Source organism: Eleutherodactylus coqui, chromosome 10 (assembly GCF_035609145.1).
Source record: "Eleutherodactylus coqui strain aEleCoq1 chromosome 10, aEleCoq1.hap1, whole genome shotgun sequence".
NCBI lineage: Eukaryota > Metazoa > Chordata > Amphibia > Anura > Eleutherodactylidae > Eleutherodactylus > Eleutherodactylus coqui.
Genome location: NC_089846.1, coordinates 3,565,019 through 3,590,809, shown reverse-complemented (window position 1 = coordinate 3,590,809; position 25,791 = coordinate 3,565,019). Strand labels below are relative to the sequence as shown.

The 25,791-nt window shown below is 52.4% G+C and overlaps 1 protein-coding gene across 3 annotated transcripts in view; it reads left to right on the top strand.

Annotated features, from left to right (window-relative positions):
* Nucleotides 1–25,791, top strand: part of LOC136579924 (uncharacterized) — a 91,365-nt gene that overhangs the window by 49,768 nt on the left and 15,806 nt on the right. For all 3 annotated transcript variants that reach the window (XM_066580019.1, XM_066580020.1, XM_066580018.1), the window contains exons 6-10: nt 3,990–4,208; nt 6,515–6,592; nt 6,683–6,958; nt 7,918–8,136; nt 8,790–8,867. In XM_066580019.1, the coding sequence (XP_066436116.1) occupies nt 3,990–4,208; nt 6,515–6,592; nt 6,683–6,958; nt 7,918–8,136; nt 8,790–8,867 (870 nt within the window). The remainder of the gene's footprint in view (nt 1–3,989; nt 4,209–6,514; nt 6,593–6,682; nt 6,959–7,917; nt 8,137–8,789; nt 8,868–25,791) is intronic.

Below are 25,791 nucleotides of genomic sequence, written 5' to 3'. Positions count from 1 at the left end.
GGCGCCCGCCTGCGTGGGCCCCATCACCCTCTCGTATGTCGCGCTAAAATCCTGCCACATGGAGGGCAAATGACCGCAGCGGCGGATCCAGGCCCGGGCAGGCAGAGGGTGTGCCTATTAACCCTTTACATCCGGACACCTGCAAACCAGTAAGGCAAGACTAAGCGCCCAACACACAGGAGCTGTCATGCATTGCGCACGTATATCTGCGTCATACAGAATGCAGAAACCCCATTAGGTTGTATCGGAGTGTCGCAGCGCGCATTTTACATCGCGGTACGTCCTAGTTTAGTCTGTAGTATGGATTGAAATGGCGCATTAAAATCATGGAGCTTGCGCAGATACGCAGTGCGTACTCATGACGCGTGATACTCTCACGGTAAATGAATGGCCGCCCCGTGTTTTTATTCGTGTGCGTAAATATAGAGCATGAAAATCCGCAGCGTCTTTACCCGACCGGATGCCCTGCGCCCGTGGGAGAGAGCGATGCAGGGCCGGTCCGCACGTGGGCAGGCGTACGGGACGACCGTAGTGTAAACGGCGGCGGAGCACGCTCTTCCATTCACAGTAACAGGAGGCGCTCTATCGTTGAGCGGCTCCCTCTACGCGGCCCGACGGTCGTTTGGTTTTCACTTCAGCTAATTGTGATTTGTCGCTCAGCGCCCCGCGGGCACACGGGACGATCATTGCCTGAATTGACGGTTTCCAGCGTTCATTTTGTCGCTCCTGGCCCGCGTCTGAGGGTGCGCCGTCGACCCTGCAGCTCGCTCCGGACACCCAGCTTCATGCTCCTTGCTGAGTGAGGGTCTGCTCGACGCTGTCATGGCGGCCGCTTCACTTTCCCAGAGTCAGACTAACTAAGACACGACCGCGTAGCGGCCACGAAGCAACTCCCAGTCCTCGAAGACACCGGCCGCCTCCACCTCAGCGTCTTCCCAGGGCGGACTGCATGATGTGGGCGAAGACGTCCATCTGAAGCCTCTCGGACTGGCGGCAGCCGGATTCCTTGCAGTACAATGTGGTGATTCATCCGGACGCCATGACTGAGGTGATTGGAATGACGGGGGCCGCCTGCAGGAAACCCTGGTGTTCTCATGTGTGCGGGGGCCCCGTCCGCCACCCCAGGGGCCACTTCTAGGTCCTGCAGTGTAATAACCTCATATAGGACAACTGCTGCTTAATAACCGGATAACATTCTTATCGGAGCGCCGCGATTCCTGCGACGAGTTCATAGAGGTTATAACTTTTTACTACGTCTGCACAATAATAACATGTTTATAAGATGAACCGCCGGCCGCGGCCTGAGGCCCGGCACGCTGTTACTCCCCGGCCGTGGTGCCGCAGTCTGAGGCCCGGCACGCTGTTACTCCCTGCCCGCAGCGCCGCAGTCTGAGGCCCGGCACGCTGTTACTCCCTGCCCGCAGCGCCGCAGTCTGAGGCCCGGCACGCTGTTACACCCTGCCCGCGGCACCGCAGTCTGAGGCCCGGCACGCTGTTACTGGCCGGCCGCGGCCTGAGGCCCGACACGCTGTTACTCCCCGCCCGCAGCGCCGCAGTCTGAGGCCCGGCACGCTGTTACTCCCCGCCCGCAGCGCCGCAGTCTGAGGCCCGGCACGCTGTTACTCCCTGCCCGCGGCACCGCAGTCTGAGGCCCGGCACGCTGTTACTCCCCGGCCGCGGTGCCGCAGTCTGAGGCCCGGCACGCTGTTACTCCCCGCCCGCAGCGCCGCAGTCTGAGGCCCGGCACGCTGTTACTCCCCGGCCGCGGTGCCGCAGTCTGAGGCCCGGCACGCTGTTGCTCCCTGCCCGTGGCGCCGCAGTCTGAGGCCCGGAACGCTGTTACTCCTCAGCCGCGGCGCTGCAGTCTGAGGCCCGGCACGCTGTTACTCCCCGGCCGCAGTCTGAGGCCCGGCAAGCTGTTACTCCCCGGGCGCGGTGCCGCAGTCTGAGGCCCGGCACGCTGTTACTCCCCGGCCGTGGCCTGAGGCCCGGCACGCATTTACTCCCCGGCCGCAGTCTGAGGCCCGGCACGCTGTTACTCCCCGGCCGCGGTGCCGCAGTCTGAGGCCCGGCAAGCTGTTACTCCCCGGCCGCAGTCTGAGGCCCGGCATGCTGTTGCTCCCCGGCCGCAGTCCCCGGCACGCTGTTCCTCCCCGGCTGCAGTCTGAGGCCCGGCACGCTGTTCCTCCCCGGCCGCAGTCTGAGGCCCGGCACGCTGTTACTCCCCGGCCACGGTGCTTCGTGGGCTACTTGTTGGCGGGTAGAGTTGTGGTAGTCATTGGCACCGGTTCGCGGTCATGTGACTGCTGGGTTGGTTTTTGTTACATTCTTCATGGACAAACAAAAGAAAAATACCAATTCTGACGTTCGTTCTTAAACCCACTTTTACAGCGTTCACCGCACGATAAATGGCAGAATATGGTCTGTCCGGTCGATATGCGCCGCTTTTAATAACTTTTTTGTATTTTATCAATTTAAAAGAATTTTTGTGTGGAAACGATGGGTTGTTTTTCCTGTGACAGCCGCAGGGGGCGGGGCCTAATAGGCTGAGTTACATGGCGGGCATGGAGGCATTTATCAGGCTTCTGGCTGCCATGTGAGCCCACTGGTATCTTGTGATCGCCCTGTGGGGTCCGATGGGTGGCAGAAGGAGCCCCCCCCCCCCCCCCCCCCCGTCATCCGCTTACAGGCTGCAGTTACTGTTGATTGCATCATGTAAAGGGTTAAACTGCGGGATCGGAGGTTTCTCTATTCCTAGCGGTTAGAGCAGGAGCCCCGCTGTCAGTAGTCGCTGAGCCACCGCCATAACAAGATGTGCAGGTGTAACGCCCCTGAGGGCAGTAGAAGGCTGTCGGGGCCACTAATATACGACCGACAATCGTTTGGTGTGAAGACGCGGAGTGACAGAACAGTGAAGGGTAACTTGTTCGCTTCTCGTTGGTTTCGCGCAGGTATAACGATCGTCGTGACTCATTCACTAATCCTTCGGTTCCGTCGTTCTCATCCACGCCGCAGCGGCTGAACGATCCCGTTTAAGGAAAAACAACTGTTCACCTTTGTGTTTAAACTGAGCGAACGGGGAACCGCGCCGTCCATTGCTCAGGCGAATGATTTCTCACTACGTATCAAAGTACCCTAAGGGGTTAACGGGGTTGTGCAGGAGAGGAAGCGGTTACCCAATCCAGCAGTGCTGGCACTTCCACTTTCTGCTCGCCTCCTGCAAAGGAAGGACCAAACCATGTGACCTCCAAACATCATGGTCTTGTAGACTTCTTGGAGAGAACACAAGTGTTCATTTCCACCTGGTCCTCCTATTCCAGGGGTGGGGCTTCAGTAAGGGGTGGAGCTAGTTTTCTTAAAGGAGTTGTCCAGGAAGGTGGAGTCTTTACCCTGACTTGTGGTTTCACAACCTTCCTTTTGGGCCCCATGGTCTGGGCTCTGTGCCCCTCACGTCATTGGAGGGGGCTAGCTGCTCATCTTAAGAACCAAGCCTACCCTTTTACTGTCACGGCCGCTGCAGAGAAGGGGCGGGGCTTAGTTAATGAAAAGAGGAGCAGAGTCGGCCCCCTCCGATGATGTGACGAGCGCAGCTCGTAGCTTGCGACAGGCCTGCAAGGGAGGTTCCGCTGCCGCCGGTCCAGGTGAGGATTCTGCCTCCATGAACAGCCCCTTCAATACAAGAAATGGCAGTGGGTGCCTTACAGCCAGAGAACGGGGTCGGTGATGGAGGTCGGCTAAGATTTCTAATTCTGCATATCTCCAACCACACCCCAACTGTTTTGTCCTCCGAAGACCCCCAAAACTGAGTGACTTCCGCTTTGCCGCTGCTAAAGTCATATAACTGATATGCAGAGCCTAAATCACACGTGGATCTTCTTGTGCCGTGCGGATACTCCAGGGAGGGGGGGGGGGGCAGGATGTTGGTGACTTCTCCTGAGATCTGTGTATCGCTCCGTGGCCGTCGCTCACAACTCTTCTGCTTCTTTTAGGTGTTGAAGGAAACCAGTTTGAGAGAGACTTTGTGTTGGCCCATAATGTATACAGGAAGAAACACGGCGCCCCGCCACTCCAGCTCAACCGGGATCTCTGCCGCTCAGCACAGACATGGGCGGACCACCTGCTGTCCATCCGGACCCTCAAACACAGCGGATCGGACCATGGAGAGAACCTGTACTACAAATACAGCTCCAGCACCAGAGAACTCCCAGGTAATTCATAGAATCCTAGAATGGTAGAGTTGGAAGGGTCCTCCGGGGTCATCAGGACCTCCATGGTCATCGGGTCCAACCCCCTGCTCAGTGCAGGATCACTAAATCATCCCAGACAGATGTCTATCTGGCCTCTGAAGACTTCCATTGAAGGAAAACTCCCCACCTCCCGTGGCAACCTGTTCCACTCACTGATCCCCCTCACTGTCTAATATCTAATCTGTGTCTCCTCCCTTTCAGTTTCATCCCATTGCTTCTAGCCTTTCCTTGTGCAGATGAGAATAGGGCTGATCCCTCTGCACTGTGACCGCCCTTCAGATATTTGTAGACAGCTATTAAGTCTCCTCTCAGCCTTCTCTTCTGCTAAACATTCCCAGATCCTTTAACCGTTTCTCATAGGACATGATTTGCAGACTGCTCACCATCTTGGTAATTCTCTGAACTTGCTCCAGTTTGTCTATGTCTGTTATAAAGTGGGGTGCCCAGAACTGGACCCAGTATTCCAGATGAGGTCTGACTAAGGAAGAGTAGAGGGGGATAATGACCCCACGTGATCTAGACTCTATGCTTCTCTTAATACATCCCAGAACTGTGTTTGCCTTTTTGGCTGCTGCATCACATTGTTGACTCATGTTCAGTCTGTGATCTATTAGTCTTTTTCACATGTGCTGCTGCTTAGCCCAATTCCTCCCATTCTGTATGGGCTTTCCTCATTTTTCTTGCCCAGATGTAGGAATTTGCATTTCTCCTTGTTAAATACCATTCTGTTAGTCGCCGACCACTGTTCAGGCTTTTCTAGATCTTTTTGAATCCTCTCTCCCTCTTCCCCAGTGTTGGCTAATCCTCCTAGCTTTGTGTCGTCTGCACATTTGATCAGTTTCCCACAATTCCCTCCTCCAGATCATTTATAACAATGTTGACCAACACTGGGCCCAGGACAGAGCCTTGTGGTCCCCACTTGATACATTCTTCCACTTGGATGTGCAGCCATTTATGACCACTCTTTGAGTACGATCACTCAGCCAGTTGTGAATCCACCTAACAGTTGCCTTGTTAATCCCAGATTTGGTCATTTCATCAATAAGTATGGTATGAGATACTTTGTCAAATGCTTTACTAAGGTCAAGATATACTATATCCACCACATTTCCCTGATCAGCCCGGTCGGTGATTCTGTTATAGAAGGACATTAGATTAGTCTGTCATGACTTGTTTGTTACAAACCCATGTGGCTCTGGTTAATTACTCCATTCTCATCCAGGTACTTGCATTCATGCTCTTAAACCTTGTTCAAACATGGTGTCCTTTCTGTTGTTCTCTCCTTGTATTCTTACCCAAACAGTTTCTACCGAACTCCCAGCTCTGACGCTTGAATCTCTGTGGAGATGAAGGTTCTCCTAACATACAACCCAACACCTCCTCCCCTTTTATTAGGTCTGTTTCTTATAGATACATTGTATCCTTCAAGCCTTGTATCCAATCATGTGTATCATCCCACCAAGTTTCCGTGATGCCTATGACATCATATTTCTCTTCTTGTGTTCGGAGCTCCAATTCTCCTTGCTTGTTTCCCATGCTCTGGGCATTTGTGTAGGAACATGTTAGTTTGTGATCGGGGTCTCTTGTTCCTCTACTTTCCTTCTGAATTGTTTTGTTGTTGTTTCTTCTCACTTCTAATAACAAGGTTCTCAAATGTATTCATTAGGCCGCCTGCAGACGGCCAGGTCGGATCCCGCTGCGAGAATTTTCATAGCGGGACCTGACCCGCGCCCTCTACTAAGCCTATGATAGCAGCCTATTAGACTCTGCCGGTGGCGGGGCATAATAGGCTTTGTTACATGGTGAGACATACAGGCCTTTGTCAGGTTTCCGGCTACCATGGGAACCCACTGGTAACTTACATGCTGTAGTTGCTATTGATTGTGGCATATAAGAGGTTAAATTGCCCAGATCTGAGGTTTCCCCCTCTCATGGCAGTTAGAGCAGGAGCCAGGCTGTAAGTTAGCCAATCCACCACATTACAAAGATCTATGTATTGGTTTAAAGCCCATTCGGGAGGTCAGTAAAAAGGGGTATTGGGGTCACTAAGCTGTTAATCTAATGTGTATAACCAGCTTTACGCTGATTGAAGACCATCTCTGGCTGGGAGGCAGCTTCCTGCAGAAGAAACCTCCCTCCACTAACCTGACTGTAGCGGGACACCTTCCATAGCTAATTTACTCTTCTCTAGGTAATTGCAGTGAATTAGGGAATGTGGACCGCTGAACTAAGTCTTAGACTTAAGATCTTGTTTCTCCGCCCAACAGGTCAGGAGCCCGTGGACTCTTGGTACGATGAAATAAAGAACTATGATTTTGGAAGGCCGGGGTTCCGCAGTAACACAGGTAAGTCTCCATATCCTTACCGGAATGTTGTTGTACAAGATGTAGTTGACGTCCTCCTCACTTCGACGGCTGCTGTCCCTTATGATTTAGGTCACTTCACTCAAGTTGTCTGGAAGGACTCCAAAGAAGTCGGCGTTGGTGTGGCGACTGACGGCAATGGTCTTTTCTTTGTGGTGGGACAGTACAACCCAGCGGGAAACATCACCAACCCGGGTTACTTTGAGAGGAACGTGTTGCCCTCAGGAACAGCCCCAACCGCTTCAGATAATGAAGGATCCGGATCGCGGTGGAAACCGAGCGTTAACAAGTCGTCAGAACCAGAGAAGACAAGCGATCGAAAGCCAACAACAGCATTTGGCCGACAAGGTAAGAAGTTTAGATAGGAAGAACGCCGGCCGTTACATCAGAGGATGGATCTACACGATCCTGTGACCTTATGAACATGGTGTCCTCCAGGGTGTCCCGTCTTTGTGGGCCTTTCAGACTTGGTGATTTCTTGGTTCTCCTCATCCATCTTGGTCAGCTTCTACCTCTCTTTTCCACTTTTTCTAATTTCTTATAAGTTGGGAGTCCTAATAAAGCTCCAGAGGTTGGTTGGATTTAATCTAAGAGCCCACTCACCTCCGGACCTCAGAGCGGCGGGAATTATTTTTTCACCAGAAGATAATTTTTTGGCTCGGTTCACTCCTTTTGGGCCCTCCAACTGCTGTGACCTCTTTCTTCCTGTTGTCTGCGTATGTTCCTGCGGACCTAGTGAGTGAACTGCCCGTCGGGGTGCTGCCTGGCTAGAAAGTCCGGATATTACATATCTTGTTATTTGGATTGCGCCAACTTATTCCATAATTTATTTATTGGTACCCATTTACTGACCTCGGAAGGATGGAAGGCTGAGTCAACCTTGAGCCTTGAACAATGCGAGGATTGAACCCACAACCTTCATGTCGTGAGCCAGAGCTTGGGACTGCATTTCTGCTGCCTTAACACTCTGAGGCTCTATTACTGCTGGAGCCGCTATGGGGGACACGAATACTATTACACGTCACTATTACTACTGGGGCCGTTCATGGGGGTCACTATCACTGCTGAGGCACGATCACTCTGTCACTTTAGACAAGTCTCACATATGTGTTGGGTATCTTGTGTCTTGGCACTTTCAATGCCTGTAAAATGTGAGGTTTTCTTGTGGATGTGGATGGGGGTGGGGGGGGGGGGCGTTATTTCACACTTTGCCCCATGCAGCATATAGTCTTGGGGCCCCTGGGTGTGGGGTGCAGCTCGCTCGGATCACTTGGGCTCCAGTTGTTGCATCTGATTATGTTTTGCAGCCATAAAACTCAGCGCTTTTGAGCAAGAAGCTTTGGACTGCCACAACCAGCACCGCCGGTCACACGGAGCGCCCCCCCTCCAGCTCAGCCGGGAACTCTGTGAATCTAGTCAGAAATGGGCCGACCACCTTCTGTCCATCAACGCCCTCCAGCACAGCAACACCAACCACGGGGAGAACCTGTGGTACAAGTGGAACTCCAGCGTGCGGGACGCGTCTGGTAAGCGGTCGCCCAGGCAGAGGCCTCGCTCCCGCAGCTTGTGGAACGGTTTACTTATCTTTTTTCCATTTTCTTGCTAAAATTTTGCGGCACAATATCCTGTGATGGAGGTCATGGCTGGGGTCCCGTCTGGAGGTCATGGCTGGGGTCCCGTCTGGAGGTCATGGCTGGGGTCCCGTCTGGAGGTCATGGCTGGGGTCCCGTCTGGAGGTCATGGCTGGGGTCCCGTCTGGAGGTCATGGCTGGGGTCCCGTCTGGAGGTCATGGCTGGGGTCCCGTCTGGAGGTCATAGTTGGGGTCCCTTCTGGAGGTCATGGTTGGGGTCCCGTCTGGAGGTCATGGGTGGGGTCCCGTCTGGAGGTAATGGGTGGGGTCCCGTCTGGAGGTCATGGGTGGGGTCCCGTCTGGAGGTCATGGGTGGGGTCCCGTCTGGAGGTCATGGGTGGGGTCCCGTCTGGAGGTCATGGGTGGGGTCCCGTCTGGAGGTCATGGGTGGGGTCCTGTCTGGAGGTCATGGGTGGGGTCCCGTCTTTAGGGCGCTGTTAGAATAGTATCATTGGCTTCTGCACCGCACACATAACGTGGAGGGGGTTCATGGTCCGTCACTCCCGTCAGAGGATGCCGTTGTCTGATGTCTCTTTGCTGTACTTCAGGCTCCGAGGTTGTGGATACCTGGTACGATGAGATCAAGGACTACAGCTTCAGCAAGCCCGGCTTCCAGTCCAACACAGGTGAGGACCCCGTGTATAATTCTACGGGACCCGGCCATCACAACCAACCCGATCCTTCCACTATGTACACCATGCATAAAGAAGTGACATGCGGGCCTCCCCACGGCAGTGCCAAGTCCACTCTGCTACATACGGAATGCCTGTAATATAAGGGTCCTCTTACAGACACTTCATGTGGGACATATCGGGGGTCGCACCACGGACTCTTCCATAGATACTAATGACACCGCAGCCCCGTAGTATACAGAAGAGATTGAACTCACTGGTACAAACGTCATGTAATGCAACGGTCCCTGGAAACGGGAGCCCCGCCATAGAGCCACGCCCCTTCATGTCCGTTAGAACGGCCATTAATTTGGTTAAAACCTATAATTATCCCATAAAGTAGCCGCTGCAACGATCTGCAGGCAACACAGATAGCATGAAGCTCCGATGCAGAATCTGCAACCAGGGGCCCACCTACCATAATAGCGGAGTCGTGTCATGTGGTGGGGAGCTGTATGGCCCCCGCAGGCATCAGGGCCCGCCTACAGCTGCTGCCTCTGCACCCCCTATAGCAATACCCCTGACAGGTGTAGTAAGACGATTTGTAGATGGTGATCGCTGCCGCCATCGATACACACTGCGAACTTGTGATACACGAAGGATCCTGAACACAATGATTTACAGGAGCGGCTGGGTCCTTCCTGAACTACTAATACAAAGAGCCTGAATAGAGAGAGGCTGTAAGCAAAGGAGAGACCTCCTCCCAGGTACCCCTGATGTAGAGGGGTATTCTGATAATGTACCATCCCGAGGGTATGTCCGTGTGTGATCACTACATTATATCTGTGTGTCATTTATAAAAGAGGAGTCCATTTGCAAATATATTACATTACTTATCCTGTATTATACCCCAGAGCTGCACTCACTATTCTGCTGGTGGAGTCACTGTGTACATACATTACTTATCCTGTACTGCTCCTGAGTTACATCCTGTATTATACCCCAGAGCTGCCCTCACTATTCTGCTGGTGGAGTCACTGTGTACATACATTACTTATCCTGTACTGCTCCTGAGTTACATCATGTATTATACTGCAGAGCTGCACTCACTATTCTGCTGGTGGAGTCACTGTGTACATACATGATGTATCCTGTACTGACCCTGAGTTACATCCTGTATTATACTCCAGAGCTGCACTCACTATTCTGCTGGTGGTGGAGTCACTGTGTACATACATTACTTATCCTGTACTGCTCCTGAGTTACATCCTGTATTATACCCCAGAGCTGCACTCACTGTTTTGCTGGTGGAGTCACTGTGTACATACATTACTTATCCTGTACTGCTCCTGAGTTACATCCTGGATTATACCCCAGAGCTGCACTCACTATTCTGCTGTGGAGTCACTGTGTACATACATTACTTATCCTGTACTGATCCTGAGTTACATCCTGTATCATACCCCAGAGCTGCACTCACTATTCTGCTGGTGGAGTCACTGTGTACATACATTACTTATCCTGTACTGACCCTGAGTTACATCCTGTATTATACTCCAGAGCTGCACTCCCTATTCTGCTGGTGGAGTCACTGTGTACATACATTACTTATCCTGTACTGATCCTGAGTTACATCCTGTATTATACTCCAGAGCTGCACTCACTATTCTGCTGGTGGAGTCACTGTGTACATACATTACTTATCCTGTACTGCTCCTGAGTTACATCCTGTATTATACCCCAGAGCTGTGCTCACTATTCTGCTGGTGGAGTCACTGTGTACATACATTACTTATCCTGTACTGCTCCTGAGTTACATCCTGTATTATACCCCAGAGCTGCACTCACTATTCTGCTGGTGGAGTCACTGTGTACATACATTACTTATCCTGTACTGATCCTGAGCTACATCCTGTATTATACCCCAGAGCTGCACTCACTATTCTGCTGGTGGAGTCACTGTGTACATACATTACTTATCCTGTACTGATCCTCAGTTACATCCTGTATTATACTGCAGAGCTGCACTCACTATTCTGCTGGTGGAGTCACTGTGTACATACATTACTTATCCTGTACTGATCCTGAATTACATCCTGTATTATACCCCAGAGCTGCACTCACTATTCTGCTGGTGGAGTCACTGTGTACATACATTACTTATCCTGTACTGATCCTGAATTACATCCTGTATTATACCCCAGAGCTGCACTCACTATTCTGCTGGTGGAGTCACTGTGTACATACATTACTTATCCTGTACTGATCCTGAGTTACATCCTGTAGATCTTTTATTAGAAAAGTATAAAACACAACCAAACATGAACAATAACACAACTGTATACAACAAGATGAGGCCCTTTCCCCGGTCCATGACCCATCAACAAAAGAAAAGTCACTTTATACCCATTCCCCCTCCCCCGCTGTACACTCACACAGCCATTCATACTCAATATATAACAAAAATACTTAAAAGAGCATATCACTACAAAAAACTAGAACTACAGGTCCAGCCGAACCCCCTGAAACCACACAAATAAAACGAAATAGCGTTAAACAATAACAGAAATAACTAACCAAACCAAACTAACATAAAGACTGAGCCAACCGGCATATAACCAAACTAAAATTATTTTTTTTGGGTCCCCAGTGCAGCTTGCGGGCCATGCCTGCTCCACCAGTCCGTGCCCAGAGTTCAAAGTTCAGGACGTGCCAAGCCACACCAGGGTTTTTTTTTTTTTTTTTTTTTTTTTAAATATACATCATACCACACTTTTCCCTGCCGCAGCCTGGGGGCCATGCCCACTCCACCAGTCCGTGCCCAGAGTTTGTTTGGGACGTGCCAGGCTACGGCTCAAGGCGTGAACCCCACCCCCCCCAACTCCCCCCCAACCTACCTACCACCCAAAATGTGAATATATACAATATATACAAAACCATAATAAACTATACACCGACATACACCAATATACATACTATACAATATTCATACAACCCGAAAGCCTAAGGTCGGCTCACCTGCAGCCCTACTTCTTTTCATTTTGCCCAAACCAAAACAAAAGGCTTCATGGTGCACTCACAGCCCCCCACCAGGATTGGAGATGATAAACCGGGCACATACACAGCAATGCCCTTTCCCTTCTCTTTTTTTAAAAAGGTCTCCCTATTCTTTCCCTAATTTGCCCTAGACTGTCCTTAGTCTGCCCCTCAGTCTGACCCTTCATGGAAAACTTTCCCTGCCCTATCCCTCCTCTCTCCCTATCCTGTCCCTATTCTCTCCCTACTCTGCCCCTAGTAAATTAAGAAAAGACTGTCCCTAACGAAATACAAGCCCTCTCCATAGGAGAGAAGCCTTAGATGTGCCCAGCCTCTCATACTCCAAAGAACGCACCTTCACCAGGTCACCCAGGATGTTCCTACATACCGTATCCACGGGGAGGATTTTCAGCTCCGTCGAGATTAGACACCGTGCACTCCAGATGTGGAACCTGACCACTAGGCTAACTAGAAATAAAGTGCAGCGGTCCCTGCCACCAAGGCCTCTGAACGCTCCATAAGCCCACTCCGCGTAGGAGAGGTGTGCCAGCTGACGCCAGCCTATGGAGACCCCTACCCGTTGGTATACCTCTGTATTAAAGGGGCACTGAAGCAGGAAATGCTCCATGCTTTCCAGCACGTCGCTGCACTCCTGACGGGGGCAACCCCTGTCAATCAGAGGCCTGCTCTTCAAGTTACCCCTTACATACAGTCTCCCGTGAAAGCAGCGCCAAGCCAAGTCCCAAAACTTCAAGGGGACCCGGGTTGAATTCAGTAAACGTAACCCTCCCTCCAGGTCCCGACTTGGGCAGTCCTTGAGCGCCAGGGGCTTCTGGAAATGGGTCAACAGGACTCTTTCGTCGAGGAGCCTCCTCGTCAGAGTCCTGATCTCCCACATCCCCAGACCCCACCGGCGTATCACCTTCAGAACCAAGGTAGCGTAAGCCGGGAGATGTCCGTGCTGCGTGCGAAGGTCCTTCACTCGCCCTCCTGTCTCCCATTCCTGGAAGAAAGGCCGAAACCATCCCCGGCAGGAGTAGACCCACGGAGGAGCCCTCTCTTGCCAGAGGTTGCCTATGTTGATCTTAAAAAAGGTGTCTACAAGAAACACCACGGGGTTGACCATAGACAACCCCCCTAGTCTCCTCGTGCGGTATGTAACATCTCTCCTGATCAGGTTCAACCTGTTCCCCCACAACATTAGGAAGAACAGGTTGTAGACCCGGGTCCAGAGAGGCTCTGGCAAAATGCATACGCTGCCCAGGTAGATGAATAAAGGGAGCAGGTATGTTTTGATCAGGCTAACTCTTTCCCGAAGGGTTAAAGACCAACCCTTCCACTGATTAACCTTGTGAGTGGCACCGTCTAGCCCGTCTACCCAATTTTGCATGGGGTAATCCCCCTGGCCAAATTTGATGCCAAGAACTTTTGCTGAAGTCTGGGGCACCGGAAGAGTGTCCGGGAGATCAAACACAGGATCTCCCCTTCCTAACCAGAGACTTTCGCACTTATCCCAGTTGATCCTGGACCCAGATGCCTCTGAGTAGCCATCCACCTCCGACACCACAAACTCCGCCTCCTCCCTTGAGGATACGAAGAGCGTGACATCATCGGCGTATGCCACTGCCCTCAGGGTAGCCTCCGGCACCGCCCGGTCCATCCCGACCCCTGCTATAGGTCCACGATCAACCCTCCTGAGGAAGGGATCTATCGCAAACACATACAACAGGGGACTTAGAGGACAGCCCTGGCGGACACCGGACCCCACCTCGAAAGGGCGGCCAAGCCAACCGTTCACCAGCGGGAAAGTCTCAGCCCCTGCATACAATGTTCGCAGCCAATCAACAAACCCCACTGGCAGGCCGTATCTCAGAAGGACTGACCAGAGGTACTCGTGGTTAACCCGATCAAACGCTTTGGCCTGATCCAAGGACAGCAAGTACCCCTCCCAGTGACCAGCCCTACCCTGCTCCACTGCCTCCCGGACACCAAGAACAGCGCTAAAGGTGCTACGGCCTGGAACAGAGCAATGCTGGGCGCCTGAGAGGAGCCGGGGTGCAAACTTGACCAACCGATTAAACAGCACTTTTGCCAGAACCTTCCTGTCCGTATTGAGAAGTGCTATGGGACGCCAGTTCTCAATACGGCTCGAGTCTTTACCCTTTGACAGAAGGATCAAAGCTGACCTCCTCATTGACTTTGGCAGAGTGCCCGAGGAAAGACACTCGTTTAATACCTCCGTCAAGAGGGGACTCAAGAGGTCCTTGAAGGTCTTATAATACTCGGATGTTAGTCCGTCCGGTCCTGGCGATTTTTTGAGCCGGAGCCCATCAATCGCCAGTTTAACTTCCTCTATTCTGATCTCTCCTGTCAAAACATCAAGAGAGGTGTCTACCCCCGGCTCAGGGACAGTTTCAGCCAGGAAAGCCGACATCACTTCCGAATCTAGATCCCTCTTTCCCAAGAGTTGCGAGTAGTAGGATCTGACAACCTCCAGAATCCCTGATCTGGATCGATTCAGGGATCCTGTACTATCGATCAGTCCAGTGACCACTTTACTATTCACTGACATCCTACAGTTTCTGTAAGGGTCGGGCGAGCGGTACTTCCCGAAATCCCTCTCAAAAACCAAGGATGCGTGTCTATCGTACTGGCACTTCTTGAGCAAAGATTTCACTCTGGAGATCTCCTCGCGGCTACCTCCAGTCGAAACGAGATGTTCGAGTTTCCTCCTCAGGCCGTTGTACAGGCGGTACCTGTCCAGGCATCTGAGGTTGGAGAGCTCTCGGAAGAACCTCGCTGCCCTCCTCTTGAACATCTCCCACCACTCTGACTTACTGCTACAGAGATCCAGTAATGGTACCTGGCTCTGCAGAAAATCCTCAAAGGACTGTCTTATCTCTGCTTCCTCCAGGAGTGATGAATTCAGTCTCCAATAACCTCTGCCCATCCGGGGGGTCTCTGCAACATTCAGAGAAAACAAAATCAGACAGTGGTCGGAGAATTCCACCTCAACAACGGACACTGGTGAAGAGATGGCTTCCTCCTTCAAAAAAAACCTGTCTATTCTTGACCTGCTCTGACCTCTATAATAGGTGAACCCCTCGTGGCCTGGGGTGTGCCGGATGTGGACATCCACCAGGCGAGCCTCGCTAGCTATGCTATTAAGTGCGACGCTGTCAAAAGTCAACCGCCTGTCTCCAGAGCCTCCCCTATCGCGGGCTCTTGTGACTGCATTAAAGTCACCTCCAAAGACAACTTGGCGGCTGGTAAAAAGGTAGGGCTTGATCCTCATAAAGAGACTCTTCCTGTCCTTTTTTGACTGGGGACCATAGATGTTTACAAGTCTCAATTCTTGTCCCTTCATGAGGACATCTAAGATCAGGCACCTTCCCATTTCTAATTCAATAACTCGTCGGCATTCAACCGCTGCGGTAAAAAGGACCGCCACTCCGCTATACGGCTCGGCCGCAAGAGACCAGTAGGAAGGGCCTGACCTCCACTCCCTTTTTGCCTTATGTATCGCTGCCAAATCAGACAGCCTGGTCTCCTGCAAAAATAAAATGTCAGCTTCAACTCGGCTGAGAAAATCAAAGGCCGCAAATCTAGCCGTATCCGACTTAATGCTGGCAACGTTAATTGATGCCAGAGTCAGCGGAGTGGGTGCCGCCATCATGAGTGATTAAATTAGATGGCTTTCTTCCTCACACCCGCTTCTTCGGGGTCAGAGGAAAGCCCCTTGCTTCTTTTTTTGGACACAGATGTGTCCATAGCAGGGGATCCCCCGACCCCGTCGTCCTTGTTTCCAGGCTCTAGAGTCGCCTCCTCCCCTGTAGGAACTATGCCTCCATGAGGAGGAGACTCAGCGCCCCCTGTTGACCCTTTCTTTGCCCCAGGAACCTTGCCCTTTCCTTCCCCCTCAGAGGAGGAAGAGATGTCTTGAAGGGCTCGGAACCTATTGGAGTGTCCAACTGGAGGTGAGCAGGCTTCCCCTTCCAGTACTTGGCCCGGGGTGGGAGAAGATCTTGAATCCCCCCTTCGCTTCCTCCTCGTGGCACGTAGCTTACGCCTTTTTTCTAACCACCTCTTGCCTTCCTCATCCACACTTTCATAGTGGGAGGAATCTGCAGAGTTGGTCTCCTCCCTCTGGATCCTCCTGTCCTCTTCATCTAACTCGCTGTCCCTCAAAGCCTCAGCCGCGAGATTTGCTTCTGGAACAGGGGCCACCATCGACCCACCTGCTGTGGGCGCTCCTGTCAGCTCCCTGCTCCGTCTGCGCTTCTCCTGACGCCTCTGCTGAGCAGCCGTCTTTTGCCGGTTCTTCCCTGGCTCCTGAGCTCCCTCACCTCTGCTGGTCCCCTCACCCCCGGAGGCCACCTCATGACCCCCATCCGTAGGGGCAGAGACCGCATTGGCAAAGGAGCGTGGACAGCGGCTAAATGGGTGACCGAGATCACCACACAGGTTACACCTAATCTCTGTACAGGAGGCGGCAAGATGACCCAGACCCCCACACAGAGCGCACTTCAAGATCTTACAAGCAGCGCTCAAGTGTGAGGGGTCGCCGCACCTGTGGCAGAGCTTCGGCTGCCCCTGGTAAAAGGCCAAGATACGATCCCTGCCGAGGAAGGCTGCAGAAGGTATGTGTGCCACTGAGTTACCTGAACGTTTCAGCTGGACCATAAACGTCCAGGCCCCGGACCATATGCCGTGCTCATCCCGGTTCTTTTTGGGCATCTCTGTCACCTCTCCGTACCTACTGAGCCACGTCATGATGTCAAAGCAAGAAAGTGACTCGTTACGAGTCAAAACGGTCACTTTCTTGATATCGTTCTGGCGAGACACCACCTGGATGGCAAAGTCCCGCCAGCCGGGCTCGTTTTTCATCAGCTCATAGTTCCCCCAGAAAAGTTCTAGACCCTCTGGGCGAACGAAGCTGATGTCAAACTCAGACGTGCCGTAGGGATGGATCAGGGCAAAGATGTCAACCGCCCTAAAGCCCATCTTCAGTAGGAGCTCCACTACCTTCCCCCTTGGAGGACATGCATCATTGCCCCTCCAACGAAGACGGACCACATTCCTACGACCTGCATCCTGCCCGGGTGTTGGTAGGGACCATACGGTCTCCCCCCTTTGCTCTCGGAAGGCACCCAAGCCATGTCTCTCTTTCCAGAGAGATAGGTCCACCTCTCTTCCTCCAACTGTAATTGAACTCTCCCCTTTCCGTAGAGCCTCCAAGAGGCGCTGTTGCAAAACGCCCTCCCTAGAGCCTGGAGACAAGGAGGACCCACTCCCTCCAGCGGCGACACTGGCATAACTCCTACCAGGTGTTGTCGCCGCTGGAGGGGCGACTGGAACCTGTGACACTTCCTGACCCCCTGAACAAACTGTACCTGCTTGTGCAGCAGGTGCCCCTATATTAGGGGTGCCAAGAGCTCCCTGGGTCTCTGAGCTCTTAGTAGTATCAGAGACCTGGGCTGAACTGGGAATCTTCTTATTACCACTAGTACCTCTCTCGCACGCACCCTCACCATCCGGACCAGATTTTGGGTCACGACCAGGGTCCAAGCGGGCCTTAGCAGACCTAGGGGGCAACATTGCTGGCCCAGCTTGTGCAGCTGCAACTACCGCAATGTTCCCCCCACGGTCAGCACTCTGTGTTATAGCAGAGATGTTTTTAGTTTTGCTTTTGCTTTTGCCTTTCTTTTTACCTTTGCCAGAAGCCTCCGCATCACTGGGTGCCTGGGACCGAGAGACCCCCGCAGACCGAGCTGTCACACAGGAGACCTCAGATGCTGATCCCGCTGCTCCCTCCACATCACTGGCCTTACTGGCACCATCACCGCCATAGCCTTCAGCCTTCTCAACTTTACCACAGGGTCCCAGGTCGGAGGTGCCTCTTTCTGGCTTTGCAGCCGGACCAGCGCCCCCCGTCACATAGACAAATTTTTCCTGGGGCTTCCTTTGTTTTCCTTTTTTATCCTTGATTTTTGTGTCCACTTTGGGAATGTCTTTGCCAAAGTGAAGACCCCCCATATGAGGAGGGGATTCCAGCAGTTGCGACACCAAAGCCCCCACCTTATGATTTCCTTCCTCCAGATCAGACTCCTCAGAGGTTGTTGGTAGCCCAATCTGCTCTGGCTGGAGATTGCTGGTGCTTGTAGTGCTGCCTTGGGTTAGGGCTTGTTCAGCCGAACACGCAGGCTGCTCTCCCAGACTCTCCTGTACATCCTTGTAGTCGTCCTCATCCGAGCTGTCGTCGCGATCACTGGACTGATCAGTCTGCTGTGAGTTACTGCGTCCTGCAGCCATCTTCGCAAAGCGATCATCGTTCATGATCTTTTCTTTAAAGGGACCGCTCTCCTCCAAGATCCGCTCTCTCACATCTTTCCACACTTTAATGCACTCTTTGCACTTCTGTATCACTTTAGAGACTTCCGCCTTTTTGCCTTTAGAGGTGGCTTGGTCTCTTTGCAGCCTGGCAGACCGCAGTTTTTCCATCTGCATAACAATCTGCTTTCCTGCAGTCTCATACTCGGCCATGCTTCTTGCCAGCCGGGAGGCCAGCTCTACTACAGACTCTCCCTCTGGCCTATCACTCCACTTTTCTGGCTTTGCCAGCTTCTGTGGCTTACCTGTCTTCCTCCGGGCCTGGCTACGCGTCACCATCTCGCTGCCTGCGCTGTCGGATGCAGCCGCACTGATGGACTGGCCCGCGTTACTGCGCCTGCGACTGGAGCCCGTGTCACCGCTGCCACGACTTAGAACCGTCCTTTTCTCCGGCTCACCTGCAGTCCTTGGCTTCTTATATTTTGCCGCTGCTGCTGCGGAACATCTTGGAGCTGCAGAAGCCACCGATGCCACTGCGGAGGTCGTTGCGGCCATCTCTGTCCTCCCTCCCTCCGACCGAGATCGGAGGGAGGAGGTGCACGACTGCATACCAAACAAAGCCCAGAAATGTGCACTGTTCCTGGGCTCTCAACAAGGTCTCCACCTGGGAAGCAGACCACACCCTGGATCCTGCAGAGCTCTTCAGAACACAACCTTACTCCAGAGTTGCACTCACTATTCTGCTGGTGGTGGAGTCACTGTGTACATACATTACTTATCCTGTACTGCTCCTGAGTTACATCCTGTATTATACCCCAGAGCTGCACTCACTGTTTTGCTGGTGGAGTCACTGTGTACATACATTACTTATCCTGTACTGCTCCTGAGTTACATCCTGGATTATACCCCAGAGCTGCACTCACTATTCTGCTGTGGAGTCACTGTGTACATACATTACTTATCCTGTACTGATCCTGAGTTACATCCTGTATCATACCCCAGAGCTGCACTCACTATTCTGCTGGTGGAGTCACTGTGTACATACATTACTTATCCTGTACTGACCCTGAGTTACATCCTGTATTATACTCCAGAGCTGCACTCCCTATTCTGCTGGTGGAGTCACTGTGTACATACATTACTTATCCTGTACTGATCCTGAGTTACATCCTGTATTATACTCCAGAGCTGCACTCACTATTCTGCTGGTGGAGTCACTGTGTACATACATTACTTATCCTGTACTGCTCCTGAGTTACATCCTGTATATCTTTTATTATAAAAGTAAAAAACACAACAAAGACAAACTGTAACAATAATAACCATATAAAGCAATATAAGGCCCTTCCCCCACAGTCCGTGATCCATAAACAAAGTAAAATGTCCATATCCGGGTTTCCTCCCCGACGTACACACCCACACACATACACACTCAACATATAACACTATATACAACTATAACACAATATACAAGTATATACCTAAAATATAAAACTAAGGAAACTATAACTACATAAAACCCTGTAAACTATAACTCCAGGTCCAGCCGTGCCGCACTGCACCCACACAGAACAAATGGAAGCAATAACATAAACAGCAGAAATAACTGAAATAACAACATAAATAAGCAAATTCAAACAGAAAGACCGAGCCAACTGGCATAAATAACTAACTAAAAATATGCCTGTTTTTTTTTGTTTTTTTTTTTTGGGTCCCCAGTGCAGCTTGGGGGCCAAGCCTGCTCCACCAGTCCATGCCCAGAGTTCTTAGTTCAGGATGTGCCAAGCCACACCAGGGTTTTTTTTTTGTTTTTTTAAGAAATAGCACACTGTGCCTGCCGCAGCCTGGGGGCCATGCCCGCTCCACCAGTCCGTGCCCAGAGTTCAATGTTCGGGACGTGCCAGGCTACGGCTCGAGGCGTGAATCCCTCTCCCCCCAACTCCCCACCCAACCTACCTACCACCCAGAACGTGAATATATACAATATACAATATATACAAAAGCATAATACACTCCAACCAACATACATAATATATACTATATACATAACCCGAAAGCCTAAGGTCGGCTCTCCTGCAGCCCTACTTCATTCCATTTTGCCCATACCAAAACAAAAAGCTTCATGGTGCACTCACAGCCCCCCACCGGGATTGGAGGTGATAAGCCGGGCACAGACATCACAATGTTCTATCCCTTGAATTTAAAAAGGTGTCCCTATTCTCTCCCTAATTTGCCCTAGACTGTCCTTAGTCTGCCCCTCAGTCTGACCCTTCATGGAAAACTGTCCCTGCCCTATCCCTCCTCTTTCCCTATCCTGTCCCTATTCTCTCCCTACTCTGCCCCTAGAAGATTAAGAAAAGACTGTCCCTAACGAAATACAAGCCCTCTCCATAGGAGAGAAGCTTTAGATGTGCCCAGCCTCTCATACTCCAAAGAACGCACCTTCACCAGGTCACCCAGGATGTTCCTACATACCGTATCCACGGGGAGGACTTTCAGTTCCGTCGAAATCAGGCACCGTGCACTCCAGATGTGGAACCTGACCACTAGGCTAACTAGAAATAAAGTGCAGCGGTCCCTGCCACCAAGGCCTCTGAAGGCTCCATAAGCCCACTCCGCATAGGAGAGGTGTGCCAGCTGATGCCAGCCTATGGAGACCCCTACCCGTTGGTATACCTCTGTATTAAAGGGGCACTGAAGCAGGAAATGCTCCATGCTTTCCAGCACGTCGCTGCACTCCTGACGGGGGCAACCCCTGTCAATCAGAGGCCTGCTCTTCAAGTTACCCCTTACATACAGTCTCCCGTGAAAGCAGCGCCAAGCCAAGTCCCAAAACTTCAAGGGGACCCGGGTTGAATTCAGTAAACGTAACCCTCCCTCCAGGTCCCGACTTGGGCAGTCCTTGAGCGCCAGGGGCTTCTGGAAATGAGTCAACAGGACTCTTTCGTCGAGGAGCCTCCTCGTCAGAGTCCTGATCTCCCACATCCCCAGACCCCACCGGCGTATCACCTTCAGAACCAAGGTAGCGTAAGCCGGGAGATATCCATGCTGCGTGCGAAGGTCCTTCACTCGCCCTCCTGTCTCCCATTCCTGGAAGAAGGGCCGAAACCATCCCCGGCAGGAGTAAACCCACAGAGGAGCCCTTTCTTGCCAGAGGTTGCCTATGTTAATCTTAAAAAAGGTGTCTACAAGAAACACCACGGGGTTGACCATAGATAACCCCCCTAGTCTCCTCGTGCGGTATGTAACATCTCTCCTGATCAGGTTCAACCTATTCCCCCACAACATTAGGAAGAACAAGTTGTAGACCCGGGTCCAGAGAGGTTCTGGCAAAATGCATACGCTGCCCAGGTAGATGAATAAAGGGAGCAGGTATGTTTTGATCAGGCTAACTCTTTCCCGAAGGGTCAAAGACCAACCCTTCCACTGGTTTACCTTCTGAGTGGCACCATCCAGCCTGTCTACCCAATTTTGCATGGGGTAATCCCCCTGGCCAAATTTGATGCCAAGAACTTTTGCTGAAGTCTGGGGCACCGGAAGAGTGTCCGGGAGATCAAACACAGGATCCCCCCTTCCTAACCAGAGACTTTCGCACTTATCCCAGTTGACTCTGGACCCGGATGCCTCTGAGTAGGCATCCACCTCCGACACCACAAACTCCGCCTCCTCCCTTGAGGATACGAAGAGCGTGACATCATCGGCGTATGCCACTGCCCTCAGGGTAGCCTCCGGCACCGCCCGGTCCATCCCGACCCCTGCTATAGGTCCACGATCAACCCTCCTAAGAAAGGGATCTATCGCAAACACATACAACAGGGGACTTAGAGGACAGCCCTGACGGACACCGGAACCCACCTCAAAAGGGCGGCCAAGCCAACCGTTCACCAGCGGGAAAGTCTCAGCCCCTGCATACAATGTTCGCAGCCAATCAACAAACCCCACTGGCAGGCCATATCTCAGAAGGACTGACCAGAGGTACTCGTGATTAACCCGATCAAACGCTTTGGCCTGATCCAAGGACAGCAAGTACCCCTCCCAGTGACCAGCCCTACCCTGCTCCACTGCCTCCCGGACACCAAGAACAGCGCTAAAGGTGCTACGGCCTGGAACAGAGCAATGCTGGGCCCCCGAGAGGAGCTGGGGTGCAAACTTGACCAACCGATTAAACAGCACTTTTGCCAGAACCTTCCTGTCCGTATTGAGAAGTGCTATGGGACGCCAGTTCTCAATACGGCTCGAGTCTTTACCCTTTGCCAGAAGGATCAAAGCTGACCTCCTCATTGACTTTGGCAGAGTGCCCGAGGAAAGACACTCATTTAATACCTCCGTCAAGAGGGGACTCAAGAGGTCCTTGAAGGTCTTATAATACTCGGATGTTAGTCCATCCGGTCCTGGCGATTTTTTGAGCCGGAGCCCATCAATCGCCAGTTTAACTTCCTCTATTCTGATCTCTCCTGTCAAAACATCAAGAGAGGTGTCTACCCCCGGCTCAGGGACAGTTTCAGCCAGGAAAGCCGACATCACTTCCGAATCTAGATCCCTCTTTCCCAAGAGTTGCGAGTAGTAGGATCTGACGACCTCCAGAATCCCTGATCTGGATCGATTCAGGGATCCTGTACTATCGATCAGTCCAGTGACCACTTTACTATTCACTGACATCCTACAGTTTCTGTAAGGGTCGGGCGAGCGGTACTTCCCGAAATCCCTCTCAAAAACCAAGGATGCGTGTCTATCGTACTGGCACTTCTTGAGCAAAGATTTCACTCTGGAGATCTCCTCGCGGCTACCTCCAGTCGAAACGAGATGTTCGAGTTTCCTCCTCAGGCCGTTGTACAGGCGGTACCTGTCCAGGCATCTGAGGTTGGAGAGCTCTCGGAAGAACCTTGCCGCCCTCCTCTTGAACATCTCCCACCACTCTGACTTACTGCTACAGAGATCCAGTAATGGTACCTGGCTCTGCAGAAAATCCTCAAAGGACTGTCTTATCTCTGCTTCCTCCAGGAGTGATGAATTCAGTCTCCAAAAACCTCTGCCCATCCGGGGGGTCTCTGCAACATTCAGAGAAAACAATATTAGACAGTGATCGGAGAATTCCACCTCAACAACGGACACTGGTGAAGAGATGGCTTCCTCCTTCAAATAAAACCTGTCTATTCTAGACCTGCTCTGACCTCTATAATAGGTGAACCCCTCGTGGCCTGGGGTGTGCCGGATGTGGACATCCACCAGACGAGCTTCACTAGCTATGCTATTAAGTGCGACGCTGTCAAAAGTCAACCGCCTGTCTCCAGAGCCTCCCCTATCGCGGGCTCTCGTGACTGCATTAAAGTCACCTCCAAAGACAACTTGGCGGCTGGTAAAAAGGTAGGGCTTGATCCTCATAAAGAGACTCTTCCTGTCCTTTTTTGACTGGGGACCGTAGATGTTGACAAGTCTTAATTCTTGTCCCTTCATGAGGACATCTAAGATCAGGCACCTTCCCATTTCTAATTCAATAACTCGTCGGCATTCAACCGCTGCGGTAAAAAGGACCGCCACTCCACTATACGGCTCGGCCGCAAGAGACCAGTAGGAAGGGCCTGACCTCCACTCCCTTTTTGCCTTATGTATGGCTGCCAAATCGGACAGCCTGGTCTCCTGCAAAAATAAAATGTCGGCTTCAACGCGGCCGAGAAAATCAAAGGCCGCAAATCTAGCCGTATCAGACTTAATGCTGGCAACGTTAATTGATGCCAGAGTCAGCGGAGTGGGTGCCGCGATCATGAGTGATTAAATTAGACGGCTTTCTTCCTCACACCCGCTTCCTCGGGGTCAGAGGAAATCCCCTTGCCTCTTTTTTTGGACACAGATGTGTCCATAGCAAGGGATCCCCCGACCCCGTCGTCCTTGTTTCCAGGCTCCAGAGTAGCCTCCACCCCGGAAGGAACTATGCCTCCACGAGGTGGAGACTCAGCGCCCCCTGTTGACCCTTTCTTTGCCCTAGGAACCTTGCCCTCTGCCTCCCCCTCAGAAGAGGAGGAAGAGATGTCTCGGAGGGCTCGGAACCTATTGGAGAGTCCAACTGGAGGTGAGCAGGCTTTTCCTTCCAGTACTTGGCCCGGGGTGGGAGAAGATCTTGAATCCCCCCTTCGTTTCCTCCTCGTGGCACCTAGCTTACGCCGTTTCTCTAGCCATCTCTTGCCTTCCCCATCCACACTTTCACAGTGGGAGGAATCTGCAGAGTTGGTCTCCTCCCTCTGGATCCTCCTGTCCTCCTCATCTAAATCGCTGTCCCTCAAAGCCTCAGCCGCGAGATTTGCTTCTGGAACAGGGGCCACCATCGACCCACCTGCTGTGGGTGCTCCTGTCAGCTCCCTGCTCCGTCTGCGTTTCTCCTGACGCCTCTGCTCTGCAGGCGTCTTTTGCCGGTTCTTCCCTGGCTCCTGAGCTCCTCCACCTCTGCTGGTCCCCTCACCCCCGGAGGCCACATCATGACCCCCATCCGTAGGTGCTGAGACCGCATTGGCAAAGGAGCGCGGACAGCGACTAAATGGGTGACCGAGGTCACCACACAGGTTACACCTAATCTCTGCACAGGAGGCGGCTAGGTGACCAAGACCCCCACACAGAGCGCACTTCAAGGTCTTACAAGCGGCGCTCAAGTGTGAGGGGTCGCCGCACCTGTGGCAGAGCTTCGGCTGCCCCTGGTAAAAGGCCAAGATACGATCCCTGCCGAGGAAGGCTGCAGATGGTATGTGTGCCACTGAGTTACCTGAACGCTTCAGCTTGACCATGAACGTCCAGGCCCCAGACCATATGCCGTGCTCATCCCTGTTCTTTTGGGGCATCTCCGTCACCTCTCCGTACCTACTGAGCCACGTCATGATGTCAAAGCAAGAAAGTGACTCATTACGAGTCAAAACGGTCACCTTCTTGATACCGTTCTGGCGAGACACCACCTGGATGGCAAAGTCTCGCCAACCGGGCTCGTTTTTCACCAGCTCGTAATTCCCCCAGAAGATTTCTAGGCCCTCTGGGCGAACGAAACTGATGTCAAACTCAGACGTGCCGTAGGGATGGATCAGGGCAAAGATGTCAACCGCCCTGAAGCCCATCTTCAGCAGAAGCTCCACTACCCTTGCCCTCGGGGGGCATGCATCATTGCCTCTCCAACGAAGACGGACCACATTCCTACGACCTGCGTCCTGCCCGGGTGTCGGTAGGGACCATACGGTCTCCCCCCTTTGCTCTCGGAAGGCACCCAAGCCATGTCTCTCTTTCCAGAGAGATAGATCCACCTCTCTTCCTCCAACTGTGATTGTACTCTCCCCCTTCCGTAAAGCCTCCAGGAGACGCTGTTGCAAAACGCCCTCCCTAGAGCCTGGAGACAAGGAGGACCCCTCCCCTCCAGCGGCGACACTGGCATAACTCCTACCAGGTGTTGTCGCCGCCGGAGGGGCGACTGGACCCCATGACCCCTCTGGCCTAACTACCTTATCCCCTGGGCCTCCAGATTCCTGGCCGCCAGGGGTACCCGAGGTGCCCGGAGGCCCAGCAACTGCAGAGGAACGTGTACCCTCGGCCTTGTCCCTTA